The sequence below is a fragment of the Lepidothrix coronata genome, unplaced genomic scaffold, assembly GCF_001604755.1.
Source record: "Lepidothrix coronata isolate B3197 unplaced genomic scaffold, Lepidothrix_coronata-1.0 Scaffold55, whole genome shotgun sequence".
Lineage (NCBI taxonomy): Eukaryota > Metazoa > Chordata > Aves > Passeriformes > Pipridae > Lepidothrix > Lepidothrix coronata.
The window spans coordinates 414,303-429,007 of record NW_016690235.1 but is presented as its reverse complement, the minus strand read 5'-3'; the positions used below and the strand labels follow the sequence as shown (position 1 = coordinate 429,007).

The 14,705-nt window shown below is 41.7% G+C and overlaps 1 protein-coding gene across 1 annotated transcript in view; it reads left to right on the top strand.

Annotated features, from left to right (window-relative positions):
- The window catches only part of SNX30 (sorting nexin family member 30), a 47,477-nt gene that overhangs the window by 13,016 nt on the left and 19,756 nt on the right, over window positions 1-14,705 (top strand). The window contains exons 2-3 of the mRNA XM_017816459.1: window positions 5,366-5,554; window positions 12,154-12,264. Of these exons, the coding sequence (XP_017671948.1) occupies window positions 5,366-5,554; window positions 12,154-12,264 (300 nt within the window). The remainder of the gene's footprint in view (window positions 1-5,365; window positions 5,555-12,153; window positions 12,265-14,705) is intronic.

Sequence of the window (14,705 nt, the reverse complement as noted above, 5' to 3'; positions counted from 1 at the left end):
CCAAGATGAAGTGCAAGAGGCAGGGACGTGCAATATCTCAAATTTACCTTAGATGTGTGAGGAAACAAAAGTGACCTCTAATAAACAATGTTTGATGCTGCTGCCTGATAGAGCATGAAACTGAACCTATATAAAGGGAAACAAATGCCTTTTCTTCCCTTGGTCTATATCTAGCTGGTGTTGGATAATAGTCTTGTGTAGACTGAGATTTCACTATACAGATGCTCAGTGAGATCTTCTAATAGGATACTATGCTGACAGTCACAAATAAGCTGATCTAGATGGTACTAGAGGATAGAAAAGTGCTTCTTCTTTCTACGCAGAGCTGACCTGTACAGGCCAGTGGAACAGAGCTCTGTACACAAAAAGTACCTGCTTTCAAAACTCGCTGGGATAAGACAAGCACTGAACGTCTTGTGAACACATCTGTGAAAGCCAAGTTAATGTAAGCTTTTATAGTGTCCTTGGGAATGTTTACATCTAAACCGCTTCAGCTTTTTAGTCACTGGCTGCCATTCTGCTGTGACTTACTCTCATGTACTGAAGGCATGGAGATAGGAGTGTTCCAGAAACCAGCTGCAATTGTTGTGTGGAATTGTTGTCTCCTTAAAATGACTCTGTGGTCATGTCTCTGGAAAATGAATGGCAAAAGCAATGGAACACCTTGAAACACAAGGAGAAAATGTACACTTCTGAAGTGAAGCTGTGAAGTTCTAGAAGCAGTACAGGCCTGGCCCTAAGGTCGTTAAGTTAGGCAGGGATATTAGGGGTTAAGTGCACCACTTGCCTCCAAACAGCAACATTTCTAAATGTCTGTTACTGTCATATAATACTTGTTGAATGGGAGCAATGGGCATGCAGCATCATGTGGTTTTAGGCTAGCCCTTTCCAGAGATAAGCTTATGTGTGCTTGGAAGGCCTAGCTGAGCCACGTCTTCTGCTTCCTTTGTGGATTGCTGCTTAGAGAGCAAAACTGTCTGGTTAAGCTGTACACTTGCTAAGGCAGGATAGGTGAAAACATTCAGTTTGTGGAAGCTGCAGTATTCACTAGCTGCATGTAACTCAGCAGGAAACCGTGTGGTCTTCACTTGACAATACAACAATACCTGTGGAATTTTAAACCCTTTTTTAGTCTTTAAGGCTTGAGTACTGGATGCTTTCTCTGGCATATTACTCCATTGGGGGAGGCTGCCATCCAGAAGACTGGATACCAAACTCCTGAAGTTTTACTTTATGTGGATCCAAGCTGCTCTGTAAGTGGAGTCTTGGAAAATCTTCTAGGAGAAGATGAGAACTCCTGGAAACTTTCCAAGGAATTTTAAGTCTTGCATACAGACTTCTAGTTTATAAAATTCAGTTGGATTTTAAACTTGGATGAAGTGAGCTTTTTGATAGATTTAGTATCTGTTTCTGGGCAGGCTAACTGGTCAAGGTGTTTGGACATCATAAGACAACAAAATAATGTGAGCAGCCTTACCAGAGAGCAGCCTGCATAGTTGGCAAGGCTCATGCATTTCCAGCACAGGCAGTTAGTTCCTACTTGTCTGGCACTATAGGATACCAAACATGTGCTGTTAGAATCTTTCTGATCTCATGTACCCATAAATTTGGATGTCTTGAGAGATTCTAGGAACTTCTAAGGAATGCATTAAAAGCCTGCCTTGTGGTGGTATTACAGTTGTGCACAAGAACCTAGTACTTAACCTGAAGGTCTGAATGGCACTCTATTTCTGCTGTAGGTTATGATCCAGGCCTTGGTGGACCTTCACCTGACCTGCTTCAGCAGGTGACAAAGCTGTGAGACTGTCCTGAGGAGGAGACTGCCCTGAGGAAGTGAGGGACCAAGACTAAGGATCTTTGCTCTTTACTTTAGAAAAAGCTTTGAAGCTCGAGGAAATCTTTGTGGATGCTCTCTAAGAAGTGAAGAATGTCTTGACAAAACGTGTCCTCCATACCATCTGCCTGGCTGCCAGAAGCAGCCTCCCTTTCTGTCTGCTGTATGACTGCTCAGATTTATGGCAGATTGACTGTACTGTGAGTAACAGGTGCCATGACAACAAGGCTTTGTAAGCACTGGGTACCTGCTGTGACTTGGACTGCGCTGATCTCTGATAATGCAGATAGGTACTTAAAACAGTTGATGGGCAGCTGCTTGGTGTACTAAAGGTGAAGCTGGTGCTTAAGTCCTGGCGCTGAAGTCAGACTCTGTTATATAAAACAGATAATACTAGCCAATATATCAGATGCTTGGGAGTATGATAGCTATACCAACAGGTAGAAACACAGGTGGCTGCAGATCTCCTTTCCCTCTCGGTGCTGCAGGACATACTTTTCTTTCTGTGGTAAAAGCAGACTAACACAGATGTTGCAGTCTTGCTTTTCCAACTGCAAAAAAAGTCCGAGTCCCGTGAAAGAAAGACAATGCTAATTAATATGACAAGGAGGTTTTCTGCTGATAGGATAACAGCTTGAGACAGATTGCTGGATCTTCTGCTGTGACACTTCAAAAGCCTACCTCTTTCTAGCATTAGCATCAGACTTCAGTCAACTGATCCTTCCTCCTTTTAAATGAGGGTTCAGCAGCCTTAAGTAATGTTCCTGGTGCACTTAGCTAGGACGTTCCACCCATTAAGAAGGAGAAATAGTTAGCTCCTAACTTGGCCTTCATCTGCTGAAAAGTAGCCAAGCAGCAGGGTATGATGCCAGCAGTGACTGTCAGGGAGAATCCTGCTGTCCTGGATAAGGTAGTATAGCATGTTGTACACACCATCTGTCCTTTCCCCACCACGGCAGCTGGCACCTTTCCTGATCTGAAACACAGCTGGTATAGAAGCTTTACTTGATCTAAATATGGAGTGTTTCATCCAAGGTAAAACCATCACAGCCTTTAAGACCTGAGACATTCCATAGGACCCATGACTGCAAGAACACACTCAAGTACAATGAAGTAGATTCAAGCCTTCACAGGCTTCTGCCCTGCTTAAAATGTGCAAGACATGCTAGTGTGATATTGTTATCTCCTATCAGAATTGGTGAGGAAAGTTGCTAACTTCATGCAAGTGCCTGCAAGCCCCATCTTTGGTCCTTCCTCCAGGTAGAGTAGAGTTTTTGTATTTTAAGTGGATTCCATCGTATTCTTTAAGCTCTCTTCTGGAAGAATTTTGTTATAAGCTTTTGGGATCTCCTGTGCAACCAGGCTTAAGCTGTTTCTGCAATGTAATTCGTTTCCATACTGAAAGCTTATAATTTGACTAGCTGCAGTTCTGGCACAACTTGTCATACGCTAATGCTTATTGCATATGGGCAATGATGAACTGTCTTTTCCTTTTGGAAACAGAAATGGATTTGTGTGCAGCTACTGTGGTATCCCAGGGTTTGCTTTGCTTTTCAGTCTGCTCAGCCAAATTCTCCTGTCTAGCTGAACTGCAGATTTTCTGAAGCCATCTCCTGTTGCTAATCTTATCCTGTCTTCTGCTTATTCTGTTTGTGTAACTTCAACAGCACTCCTTATCTGCAGAGGTATCGTACCATTACTTCTTCCTATTGTACATGCTCCTGCTACACTGAGTCTGAGCCAGATTCTTATGTACTTTGAGCTGTTATGTCTGAGCTGGCCAGCTGTGCCATGCTCATCCTGATCTTTTGCTCTCTTAGGAGCGCATTTGAGTGCCTACCTTCCTACTCTTGCTCCCCGTCAGTTAAATCTGAAATCTCTTATCTGTTGGCAGCCACTTGTGTGTATTAGTTGAGAGAATGCATCTAAACTCTGTTAGTAGACAGTAGTTTAGATCACCCTTTCCCAAAATGTCTAGGCTAAACATTATTTTCTCTTACTTCATAAAGCAGCCCTCAAGGTGAAGAGCAGCGCTGCCACAGTTCTGCAGTACTGCAGCAGACAGTCTATGAAATCCCAGTAGTCCCATGATGGGTTTCTGACAGTGACTAGTAGGAACTTAGCTGTGTTCTTAGCCATTGTCAAAGGCAGACCTTTGTAAGTAGCTTTACCTTGAGGCTGTCACCTGTAGTTCTGAACCTTTGAAGAAAGGACTGATGAACAGAGAGAGTCTCACCCAAACATGATTGCTTTGCTAAGATTTCGTGTTTTGTTTAGCCACTTGAAGACTGTGTGAGGCTGGGGCTAAGCACTAATTGTATACCTAAAACAATTCTAGTTACTGTGGTGCTTAGATGAAGTGATGTTTCTCTCTTTAGCAATAAGGGAAGTCATTCTGTGGATAAATCTATTCCTGTGCTACTAGTTGAAGGTGCAAACAAAAATCCCGTCTTCTCTGAAAAGGAGAGGCATGGATCTTTAGGACTTTTTAATACTGTTGTCAGGTGTTCCCGTCCTACATGCTGTACAACTTGTCATATGCTGTTGGCTCCCTCTGTTTCAAAACCAGAGCAGAGAACATGTGAAGTTGCTATGATATTTATGCAAGTGGAGTAACCACTGTTATGGAGTAGTTGGTCTGTATTCAAGTGTGATATTTGAAGGTGTGGAAATATATCAAGTTAGCTATAAGGCTGGTGGGGTTTTTTTTTTGTGTTTGGGGTTTTTTTGGTGGGTTTGTTTGTTTGTTGGTCTTTCTTTTTTTCCTTCCCTTTCTGCTCAGTCAATTTCAAGGAATTGCAGATTTCCTAAACCTTTGTATGTGTCTTCCTAAAACAGCCACTTGCTGGATCTTCTAGCATTTGTCTTCCTTAGGCAGAGGATGGGAATGAGGACCTCTTCCAGGAAAAAGTAGTGTTTTCATTAGAACTCCAAAAGGGAGGTGTGCCTAGACACTGGTGCAGAAGGGTGTGATCAGTGACTGTCCTGTAGTGTGGTGATGGCAGTTCAGGCTCTGACTGCTGTCAGTGTGTTTGGATGTTAATGGACTAGATGGGAAGCCTCTGATGAAAGTTTTCGCTCCTTCTTCTACTGTAGGAATCTCCAGAGGCTGACTGCATTCCAGACAACTGAACTGTTGCCACTTTGCCTGAAGGCTGTCTTATAAGTAGGTCTCTTGATTTGCCTAGCTGACTTGTTTTCAGAGTCTAATTTGGTTCAGTCTCACCAGGAGGTGTTGGTTCAGCAATATTTCTACTTCCTTATGAATAGAAAGCCGGTTGCACCATACTAAGGGGAGTTAATGGTGGTAATTTGCTTTCTCTTCAACTTGTAGAACAACTTAATGGTCAAAGTCCAGACCTTAGGAGATTGCTCAGGTATCTTGGAAAAGGGTGATCCTTGGAGCTGCTGGGGTAAATACCCTTGTAATGTATTGGTGAAACTTGACAGTGGCCTCTTTGAAAATATTGTGCTTTTTCTTGAATCTGTTAAACTTATTAAAAACTTCCTTTTTTTTCCTCTCTATTACAGGATCTTAGTCTGCCTAATGGCACACCTGTGGACACTTCTAGCCCAGCCTCCTCCTCATCTCTCCTTAACAGATTGCAGCTGGATGATGACTTGGATGTGGAAACTAGAGACCTCTTTGTTACTGTTGATGATCCCAAAAAACACGTGTGCACGATGGAGACGTATATCACATACAGGGTTACAACAAAGGTACAGAGCAACATTCTCTTTCCTAGTACTTTGTTCTTTGTGGAATCATTTTAGGACCTGTTCTGGATATTTATATCTTGTATTGTATTTTCTTATCCTAACTTACTGTCTTTTGGTACCTTGTGAATATGTTGAAGATGTCACTTCTCTTAGCAGAACAATTACTTTAGTATATGAAATTGCAAAAAAACTTTTAATGTGTCAGCTTAAATTTTTTTGTTTCTGAGTCCTAAATAGAACTGTTTGTAAACTTGCAAGGCCAGTTTCTTTCATTAACTTGAAAGTTTGTTCATTTAGTAATCTGACACCCATTTGGTTAGAGTTCCCTTAAGGGGAATGTGCCTTGTTGATTCACTGTTAATCATGTTGCTTTTCGTGTCTCTCCTTTTCTGATATGCTTTAAGATTGTTGCTTTAAGTGTTTACTACAATTCCTCTATCAGCCATTTAACTAAATCATAATCTTGATCCTCTCCTGTAAACTGGCTTCCATGCAGTTCTGGTTCAGAAGGCTGTACAGCTGACAGTAAAACTGAAGTAGTTTAAGAACACTACTCCCTACCAAAAGAAATACGCTAGAGATTTTTTCAGCATCTGTTGTAGTTCAGTCATTAATGAAATCTTATTATATTAATAGGACAAATGATCTGAAAAGTCCACTGCATTCACAACTGAAATCTTGATTTCTGTTGACTAGATCATTATCATCAGCTCGTAGGTGACGCTGACATCTGTTTTGGGCACTTGTAGTTACCTAAAGCAAAAAGTGTTCACTAACTTCGCTAGTAATATACTCGATCCACTTGTCCAAAAAGATTAACATTTTTCTGGCCTACCTAGATGGCAGTATACACTGGAGAGAATATTTTCCTTTGAGATGAGGAAGCCTTTACAGGCCACAGATAACTTTTTTTCAAAATGTCGACTCTGAAGTTCCATTTCCAGACAGCACGTGAGAAAATGTAGTTTCTCTAAAACAATAGCTACCTCTTGCTGCACACTTAACACAGTCCTGTCATTCATTCTTGCTCTAAGAGTTTTGCAAGAAACACTGTATCTTAATGACTAAAAATACTAAGTAGTATTGTGGGAAAGTCTTCTTGGTTTTGTTTTTTTTAACTTGGAGCAACTTAGCCTTCAGCTATTACTTGATCAGAAGGAATGATGCATCTCACAAAATGATGCACAGGACACGTTGCTGTCCACAGGCAAATGGCTAAAATTGGCTGACATTGTTTCTCTCTTAAATTAAGAACTGACTATTTCATCAGTATAAAATAGCTGTATATAGTGGCACCCAAATAATGTTCCTATGCTTTGAAACCTATGCTCAAGGGTTCCCTTCATTCTTAAAGCAGAACTCTGGAATGTGGCTAAGGTATTTACTGTGTTTAGGTCAGATGTATTACCCAACAGTGTCTTTTTTTTTTTTTTTACATTAAAAAAAATCATCCTGTACTTCTTGTTTTGCATATCTACCTACCCGTCCGTTAATATTTGTTTTATTAGGGATCTCACTGTAGCGCATAAATCTGCTATATCACAGCATTGCAATGCTGTTATGAAACTGCACATGATTTATTCTTCTCAATCAGCATGAAATTCTCACCTCTTTGGTTTTATTATTATTGTACACTTCTGGCTGATCTCTAGGGTCAGAACCTTTAGAACTATCTGCCATTGTCTAGGAAGACTAGCAGTATTAATGGTCTTACTCATTCTTGCCCTACAAACCAGGCTTCTTCGATGCCAAGCTAATTGCCCAATTAGACATTGCAGTTGAAAGTACTAATTAAACATGGCAAAAAAGCTGCACAGGAATAATCTGTAGAGGGCAATGAGGAACCGCCCCAACACCTCCCTTGCAGCCTTGCAGGAAAGGGGTTCAGGACCTCTAAAGAGTCTCTCTCTGGTGCCTCTGAATGAGGAGGCAGGGATGGCTGTTCTGTTTTTCTTTCTCCACTGAAGAATGCTTCTGGAACCTCAAAGGTTTGGGTAAATAAAGGTCATAGAGTGAGTTATACTGAAGACTGAAAAGCAGCAGCCTGAGGTGCAAGAGGGGAAGCTGATGCTGTAATGTGTGCTCGTGACTGTGACAGGACACCAGCATGTGGAAGAGTGAAGACTGACCACAGTCTTGTTTGTATTCATTGTAACAGCAAAAAAAAAAAAAAGAGAAGTCTTGCAGTATGGCCCAGACTTTTCATCTGCTGATACCTTTGTCAGCAGGTGGTAGTGACTGAGGAAGGGACAAAACAGTGGTTTGCAGAGGAGCTGAGAAGAAAACTGAAGATTTTACTTGATCTTGCTTGTATCCTTATTTTCACAGCTTCCTAGTAAGAGCCAGGGTAGCATTCCCCAGCCTGTCTTCTGGACAAACACATTAAAAGAATGTAATTGGAATCCTCAAACTAACAAGGACAGTGATTCAGAACTGACTGTCTTGACACTTTCATATCCTGTTTTCTTCTTGCTAACAGCAGTTTCCTTATCCAGGGAGGTGAAACCAATAAAGGTGGGTGGAAATTGCACTGGAACTTAATTGGTCTTGACTGTGATGATTGAAGTGTCTTAGATGTTCTTGATGATTCATCCTTGTGTTCTTCCCATAGACTGCTGTGCATTCTAGGGGGATTTGGTTGAGCGAATCTTTGCGAGGAGGGAGGGGGGAAAGGAAGCTTGCCCTTGTGTAGTCACATCTCCTGAGGGAAACATAAGTAAGCGTACTTCTAACTTCACTTTCACTGTGCTTTCTAGGATGGCAAGGCCTTCTTCTGTGCCTTTTCCCATGGAGGTCTGAATAGCTGAGTGCCATTGCTCAGTCATGCAGTTGCTCTGCAGGCTTGAAGGGAGAGTCTTTCAAACCAATCAATATTGGAGTCTTGTTTTTGCTTTCCTGTCCTTTTTCTCATGTTTCCAGTGCACACATTGGTTAGATTACTTGGGGACATGAAACAGCCTGATTTCCTAGAGAGGAGCAGGTGAAGGGGATGGGTTCTCTTTTTCAAACAGGCTAAACTATTCAAGGCAAAAGTAATGCTGAAGTGCTAAGAAAACAAGCCTTGCTCCCTTCCACTCTCTGCCATTGTCCTGTTTTCTAGTTGAAGATTTTGCCCCAAACTTAAATAGTAACACGGAGGGGAATCTGCAATCGAGTCTAGTGAGTAAGAGACTAGAACCAGGGTACAAAAGTACTTTCATATAATCATCACAGACTAGCTTTAGGTTTGGCTCCTAACTCCTTCCAGGAACGACAAGGATCTTACACAAGACGGAGACCTGGTGATTGCCTTAATACTGCCTCAAGTCAAAACTATTCCAGCAACAGAGGTGAAAGTGTCTGTAAGACTGCCTGCTTTCCAGCAAGTAAAACTGAGCCCAGAATGCTGCAGTGCTGACTTAGTGGAACTGTGCTGGAATCTTCAATAAATTCCTGCAAATGTCTTGCCCATTATTTTTTGGGAGGGTGAGGTCTGTCATATAAGTTTCTCAGCTTCCTTTGGCAGAGACATATGTCCTTGTGACATGAGATTTATGAATCCAATCCCACTAAGGAAGCAGGAGGAGTTTGACTGTGTCAAAAACACAGACATTTCACTTGCTGCCTGTTAAGGAAACTTCTCTGTCTGACTATCCAGGAGCCACTCTGGCAGTCACACTTGATCCACTTGAGCTGGAACCAAGGCCCCTTCCCATGTAGGCACTTCACACTCACACAGTCAGACCAAGTTTTCCATACCAGTTTGGCCCCAAGTTTCCCATAGCTGAGTCTCAGACGTCTGGATCCTTAAAATAGTTTAATCATGGTGCAATAATAAAATAACAGCTCGAGCTGGTGCCTCTGAGGAGGGACCCAGAACTAAGGAACTCTGGTCTTTTATACCTTCACAGTCTACATGTGTGAAATCCTCGGGGTCAATGGCCCCTGCTGTGTCTCTGTGTCTGGTCCCCTGGCTGGGCCATAGGACCCCAGGCCCTTTGCTGTGTAAAGTTTGGTGCCAGTTCACAGCCTGTTGCCTGGTGCTCCTACCACTCAGAGCTCAACCTGCAGCTGTGGCTGTAGCTGCACCTGGAGCTATTTGCACTGAATGTGTTCTTCAGCATTGTCCCTGGACGGTGGCAAGACCCTCCTCCCTTTTGTGTGCAGTCTGGAAAAAATTACTTGTGCTAAGCTAATAACGGTTTGATCTGAGATCCAGATACTTTCAGCGTTAGTGAGGTGTCATTAAAACCTTGAAGGGCCTTTATGTTCTGCCCAAATAATCTTTGAAAAGCTTATTTGCTGTCTAGATTTGACAGTCTATACAGTAAAAACTTGAAATGATGGTGTTGCTGTATTTTCATCTGCCTCCCTCTGAGGAACAGAACTAGATATATGGAAAACTTTGCCATTCTGCTTGTGAAGTAGAGGCAGTAGGACCAGTTTGCTAGAGGGCCAGTTTGCTAGAGGACCAGTTTGCTTTACACAGTAACTAATGTAAAGTTTGTGCACTGGAACTTACCCTGCTTTCCTACTCCTAGAGAGTACCTCTACAGATTTCCTTAACTGTTAGCAGAATACTGGTTAATAAGGTTCTCAGTGCTAACAGATGGGAGACTTTACCTTCATCCTCATACATAAGGTACTGCAGTGTGTAGTCATTCTCATTCTCGTCCATTCACTGTCAGGTCTCTTTTAAGAGGCTTTTGGGCAGTGACTGCCAGTTCACAAAAGCTATCCCTTCTTCTAAATAATTACTCTCCCCTCCCCCCCCCTTTTTTTCATTTCAGGTTGCAAGGCAAAGGTACAGCTGCCCAATTAACAGAATAATGCAGTGAACACCACTGGCCGATGAGGGCTGTCCGTATGTGCATGAGTTATCTTGTATCACTCTAATGCCATTCACTCTGTTACTCAAAACAAGTGAAAATGATTCATATGAAGTCTTAGAAGTTTAATTTCTAGTGTGGCACTCTAACACATTAGTAAATAAGCTGGTGTTACTCTGAGGGGTGGCTGAGTAAAACACAAATCTGCAGTGGATATCTACATCTTGGTAGCCCCTCATCACAACCACAACTACTCCATTGGTGAGCGTTTGTTATGTTAGTCCAAGGACTAACCTGTATATCGCTTAACCATAGCTAGTAGGTCAAAGGAGGGAGGAGCTTATCCTGATTTCTTCTTTTCTGTCTCTTATGCCTTCCTCTTCCAGAAGGTAATAACATAGGTAATAACACATTAGCATGCTGTTTATAATGTACTAGAGCTACCGTGCTGTTACTAGTGTGTTAAGGCTGCCAACTTCCCCCTAGAAAAAGATTTCTGGTCTAGAACTCATACAGGATCTCCAGTGGTTATTGGTGGGAGTAAAGTACAGTAACTGGAGAGTTGGAGCTACTGAGAAAGCAAGTGAAGAGATGGATTGCATTTAAAATCTGCTACTTGACTTTCTGCAAATATGTGGCAGTTGCTCTCAGTCTGGAAGTAAATGCCGAGTGTCTGCTGGAATTTATCAGGCAATCGTAGTGGATAGGAGTAGCAAAACCAAGTGCTGGTCTCGAAGCTCGTTCAAAGCTGCAGTTGCTGGTGTGTTCCCCAGAATGTGCTGGTTTTGGTGTCTCGGTGTAGACATGTAGTGTACAGACTATTCATTGCAAGATGGTCTTGATGCTGCAAGTAACTTAAGTATACCTCTGTATGGGACATAACAATAAGGGCCATCTAAATTCTAATCAGGGCTACTGCTGCCAGGCTCTTTAGCAGATGCTCCTAGTTGGTATGCAGTTTCACGAGAGTGCTTTTATGCTTACAGTATTTGCTGGGCAAGCAGCCCCACGCAGTCAGCCTTCCAGACTCTGGACTGCTCAAGGATTGGATAAAACACTTGCCAGCAGTTTCCCTGTATGTTTACTTTTTTCCTCAAACTTATAATGGCAACTTTGACTTCTTGCCCTAAAGAATAAAACTTCAAAAGATTTATTTTAATGTACTATTATATGTACTAATGTACTAATCAGGCATACACAAATTTAATGTAAACAGAGTTGTTTCTTCCTCTAGTAAAACCAACAAAAATCGTCCTTCATCAAACCTCGCAGTGGCTTATGTTCTAATCTTTTAGACTTGAAGGAGTGTGATAAACCCATTGCTTGACACAGGGCAGTGGTGAAACTCTTTCTCATCTGTGGATAATTCATGTCATAGAATAAACAAAGTCAATAAATATCTTTGCTTTTAGGTCTTGATAGTTAAAGTAATCTTCTGGGAATGAATATCTCACACAGTCTTCTTTGCAATCTCGTAACTGCCAAGAGAGTGATGTGGTTCTGTCTGCTCTACAGACTTCTCCCGTAAAGTATCTGAGCAGAACACGTAAAGAAGTACAACAAGATCTTAACACGTCAACTTGAAGTAATAATTTTTCGTATTGCTGGCATTTCCACTGCTTGAAAGTCCGGAGGATCTTTCTCTTATGCTGGCTGTACAATTTTGGGGATGAAGACCCCCTGCAAGGCTTGTCTGTCTTCACCCTTGCTGGGGGTGGCTGTACTGCATTTGCTGCTAATCTCTGAAGTGAGAGGTTTGGTGTACACTAAGTGTATTCTGTTCTTTTCCAGACTACACGAGCAGAGTTTGATTTGCCAGAGTATTCTGTCCGTCGGCGGTACCAAGACTTCGACTGGTTGAGAAACAAGCTGGAAGAGTCTCAGCCAACGCATCTCATTCCCGTAGGTAGTAAGCAAGAATCTGCTATTAAGGACAGTTCTACATTTGTCTTCCAAGGGTGATATTTGGGTGATTTGTCTCTAGATTTTAAAAACAGTACTTCATTCTCTTTGAGTATTTAGGTTTAAATATGGTACTTTATTGTCTTACAGTGGAGTGGGAAGAGCTTCCCATTCTTGACTGATTATGAAGCTTAAGACTTTTCTGGGGTGGCACACCTGAGAGGTGACCTTTGGCAGCCTCCTGTAGGGCAATATGTGTGGTGACTAAATTTGTTGTGACATAAATGGAATGCACTTCATCTGTTTGCTCAGTTTTTACTTCTATATTTCAGAGCAGCTGAGGATTATGAAAAGCCACACAGGTACTTCACATTCTTAGTTGTTTTTCAAGATGGCCTTTTGAGCTGGTTTTACAGAGCAATTTGAAACTATTTGTGCTAGCACTTAATAGGGCTGACATTTGATAGCACAGATTTAGAAACCTCAGCCTCTGGCTTGGTAGCTATTGCATGCTTTCAGTAGGCAGAAATTTATTAATGAGATTAGCTAAACTACTGCACCTCTTTTTGCTGAAACCGGCAATCTGACCACCTTATTTGACGTGAAGAGGTTGATACTACCTTATGTGAGATGTTTTTTGTGCTGTAGAAGACGTGAATAGGTAGGAAACCTGTGAGATCACTGCTTTCAGCTCTTTTGAACAAAGAAATTAAAAAAGGCTTATTGGAGGGGAATTGTCAGGAAATAGCAATGCTAGTGGCATACTTTAGCTTGCCCATCTAGGATTGAGGTGAGTGGTGTGGTGGTGTTTTCTCTGGTCTCCCTCCCTCAGCAAGGACTAGGCTGTGTGAGAAGTATTCAGTTAGGTTGCTCTGGCTTAGAGTACTATTTAAGTCCTTAATTACTCTGGGACTCGCCTCTAAGTGAAATAATAGTTGATTCTCTCAAAGATAAGGAGTACTTTATAATATCATGTGACACTACTAACTGGCAGCAAATATGCTTACTGAGGAGTAGGGAAAAGAAAGACAGTGAGCTTAGGAGACTAAGATGTAGACATGCAATATGTTAGCTGCCCATACCATCTTTTCTTGCTTCCTGTTCTCTGAACAGCTGGAATTATTGCAGTTAAGTTTTACAGATTCTTGAGTATGCTAACAGACTGCCAGTCCTGCCTGAAGGCTGCAAGGCAATAAATAATAGTCTAGCAACAGAAGGTGAGTCAGTCAGGGAATCAAGCTGCTTTGCTGTGACCTGGAATTCGTTGCATGCAGAACAGCAAATTTGGCATGAGTAGCTCTAATACTGGATGTGAACTGGCTGCAGAGTAAGGAGGTATCTTAAGTACCTTTCTTCTAGAAAATCTGGAGATATAAGCATGTGCTGCCCTTTTGGATACTTGAAGACATTTCTGACTGCAGTGAACTCTGTTCGTGTGTATCTCAGTAGGGAAAAATAGACTATTAATGTGGAAGACAATAAGGTAGATAATTTGCACACACAGTAAAAACAGGATGTTGGTTACTAGCTGTGTGTACTGACTACTTGGGATGGACCTCCAAAGGCCTAAAATCGAAAGGACTGTAACTGCTGCTGTAGCTGAAACCAGGTTAAATGGCAGAAGGCTTTGTAATAGAGGTGCACTCTTCTGTGGGTCTCAAATGCTCAAACATTAGTGGTTATTCAGTGCCACACTGAATGTGTTTGGTTGAACTAGGATTCTTTAAACTAGTCTTTCAGTTTGTCCTTTTCTTCCTGCATATGGTGCTGAGGTAGTGACTTCCTAGAGTCCCAGCTAAAGTTTATAAAGCAAAGGAAAAGAGTTCCTTCCTACCTGAAAACTAATGCACTAAGCACTATACTTCTGAAATCTAATGATAGTATGCCTTACAATGGTTTAATTAGCATGATTGATCTGAATGCTAAGCATAATAAGATAAGTCTTAAAATACATTCAGCTGTGTTGCAGCTAAGTCATGCTGGCTGTGCTTTTCAGCAGGTACAATCTTCATATACGTCCCGCATCATCTGGGATATGGTGCGAAAGGATGTGTATGCAGATTTTCTTTTTTCTTGAATTATTTTTGTCACAGATTTTAGATGACAGACTCTTTGCAGAGGAGAATCCTATTTCCTGAATTGGGTGAAAATGACTGTCATTGCTAGCCTAAGAGTAAGCAGGTTGTCTGGATGGACTGCTTCACAGAGAGTGAAAGGCAAAGCACAGTTTAAAAACTGATGCTAATCTTAAATTCCATACTGTCTGGGCAGAACAAAAGCAGATCTAATGGTAGAACCACTCTTAAGCTTAAAGAGTTATCTTCCATCTGAAGTGGTACTTTGAAGTCTGTCATTTAAGTGTAACAGGAGGGACTGTATAACTAGCAAGTCTGGAGACAGCCTCAGGTTTATATGTTAAGCTGAACTGCGGAAAAGAACGG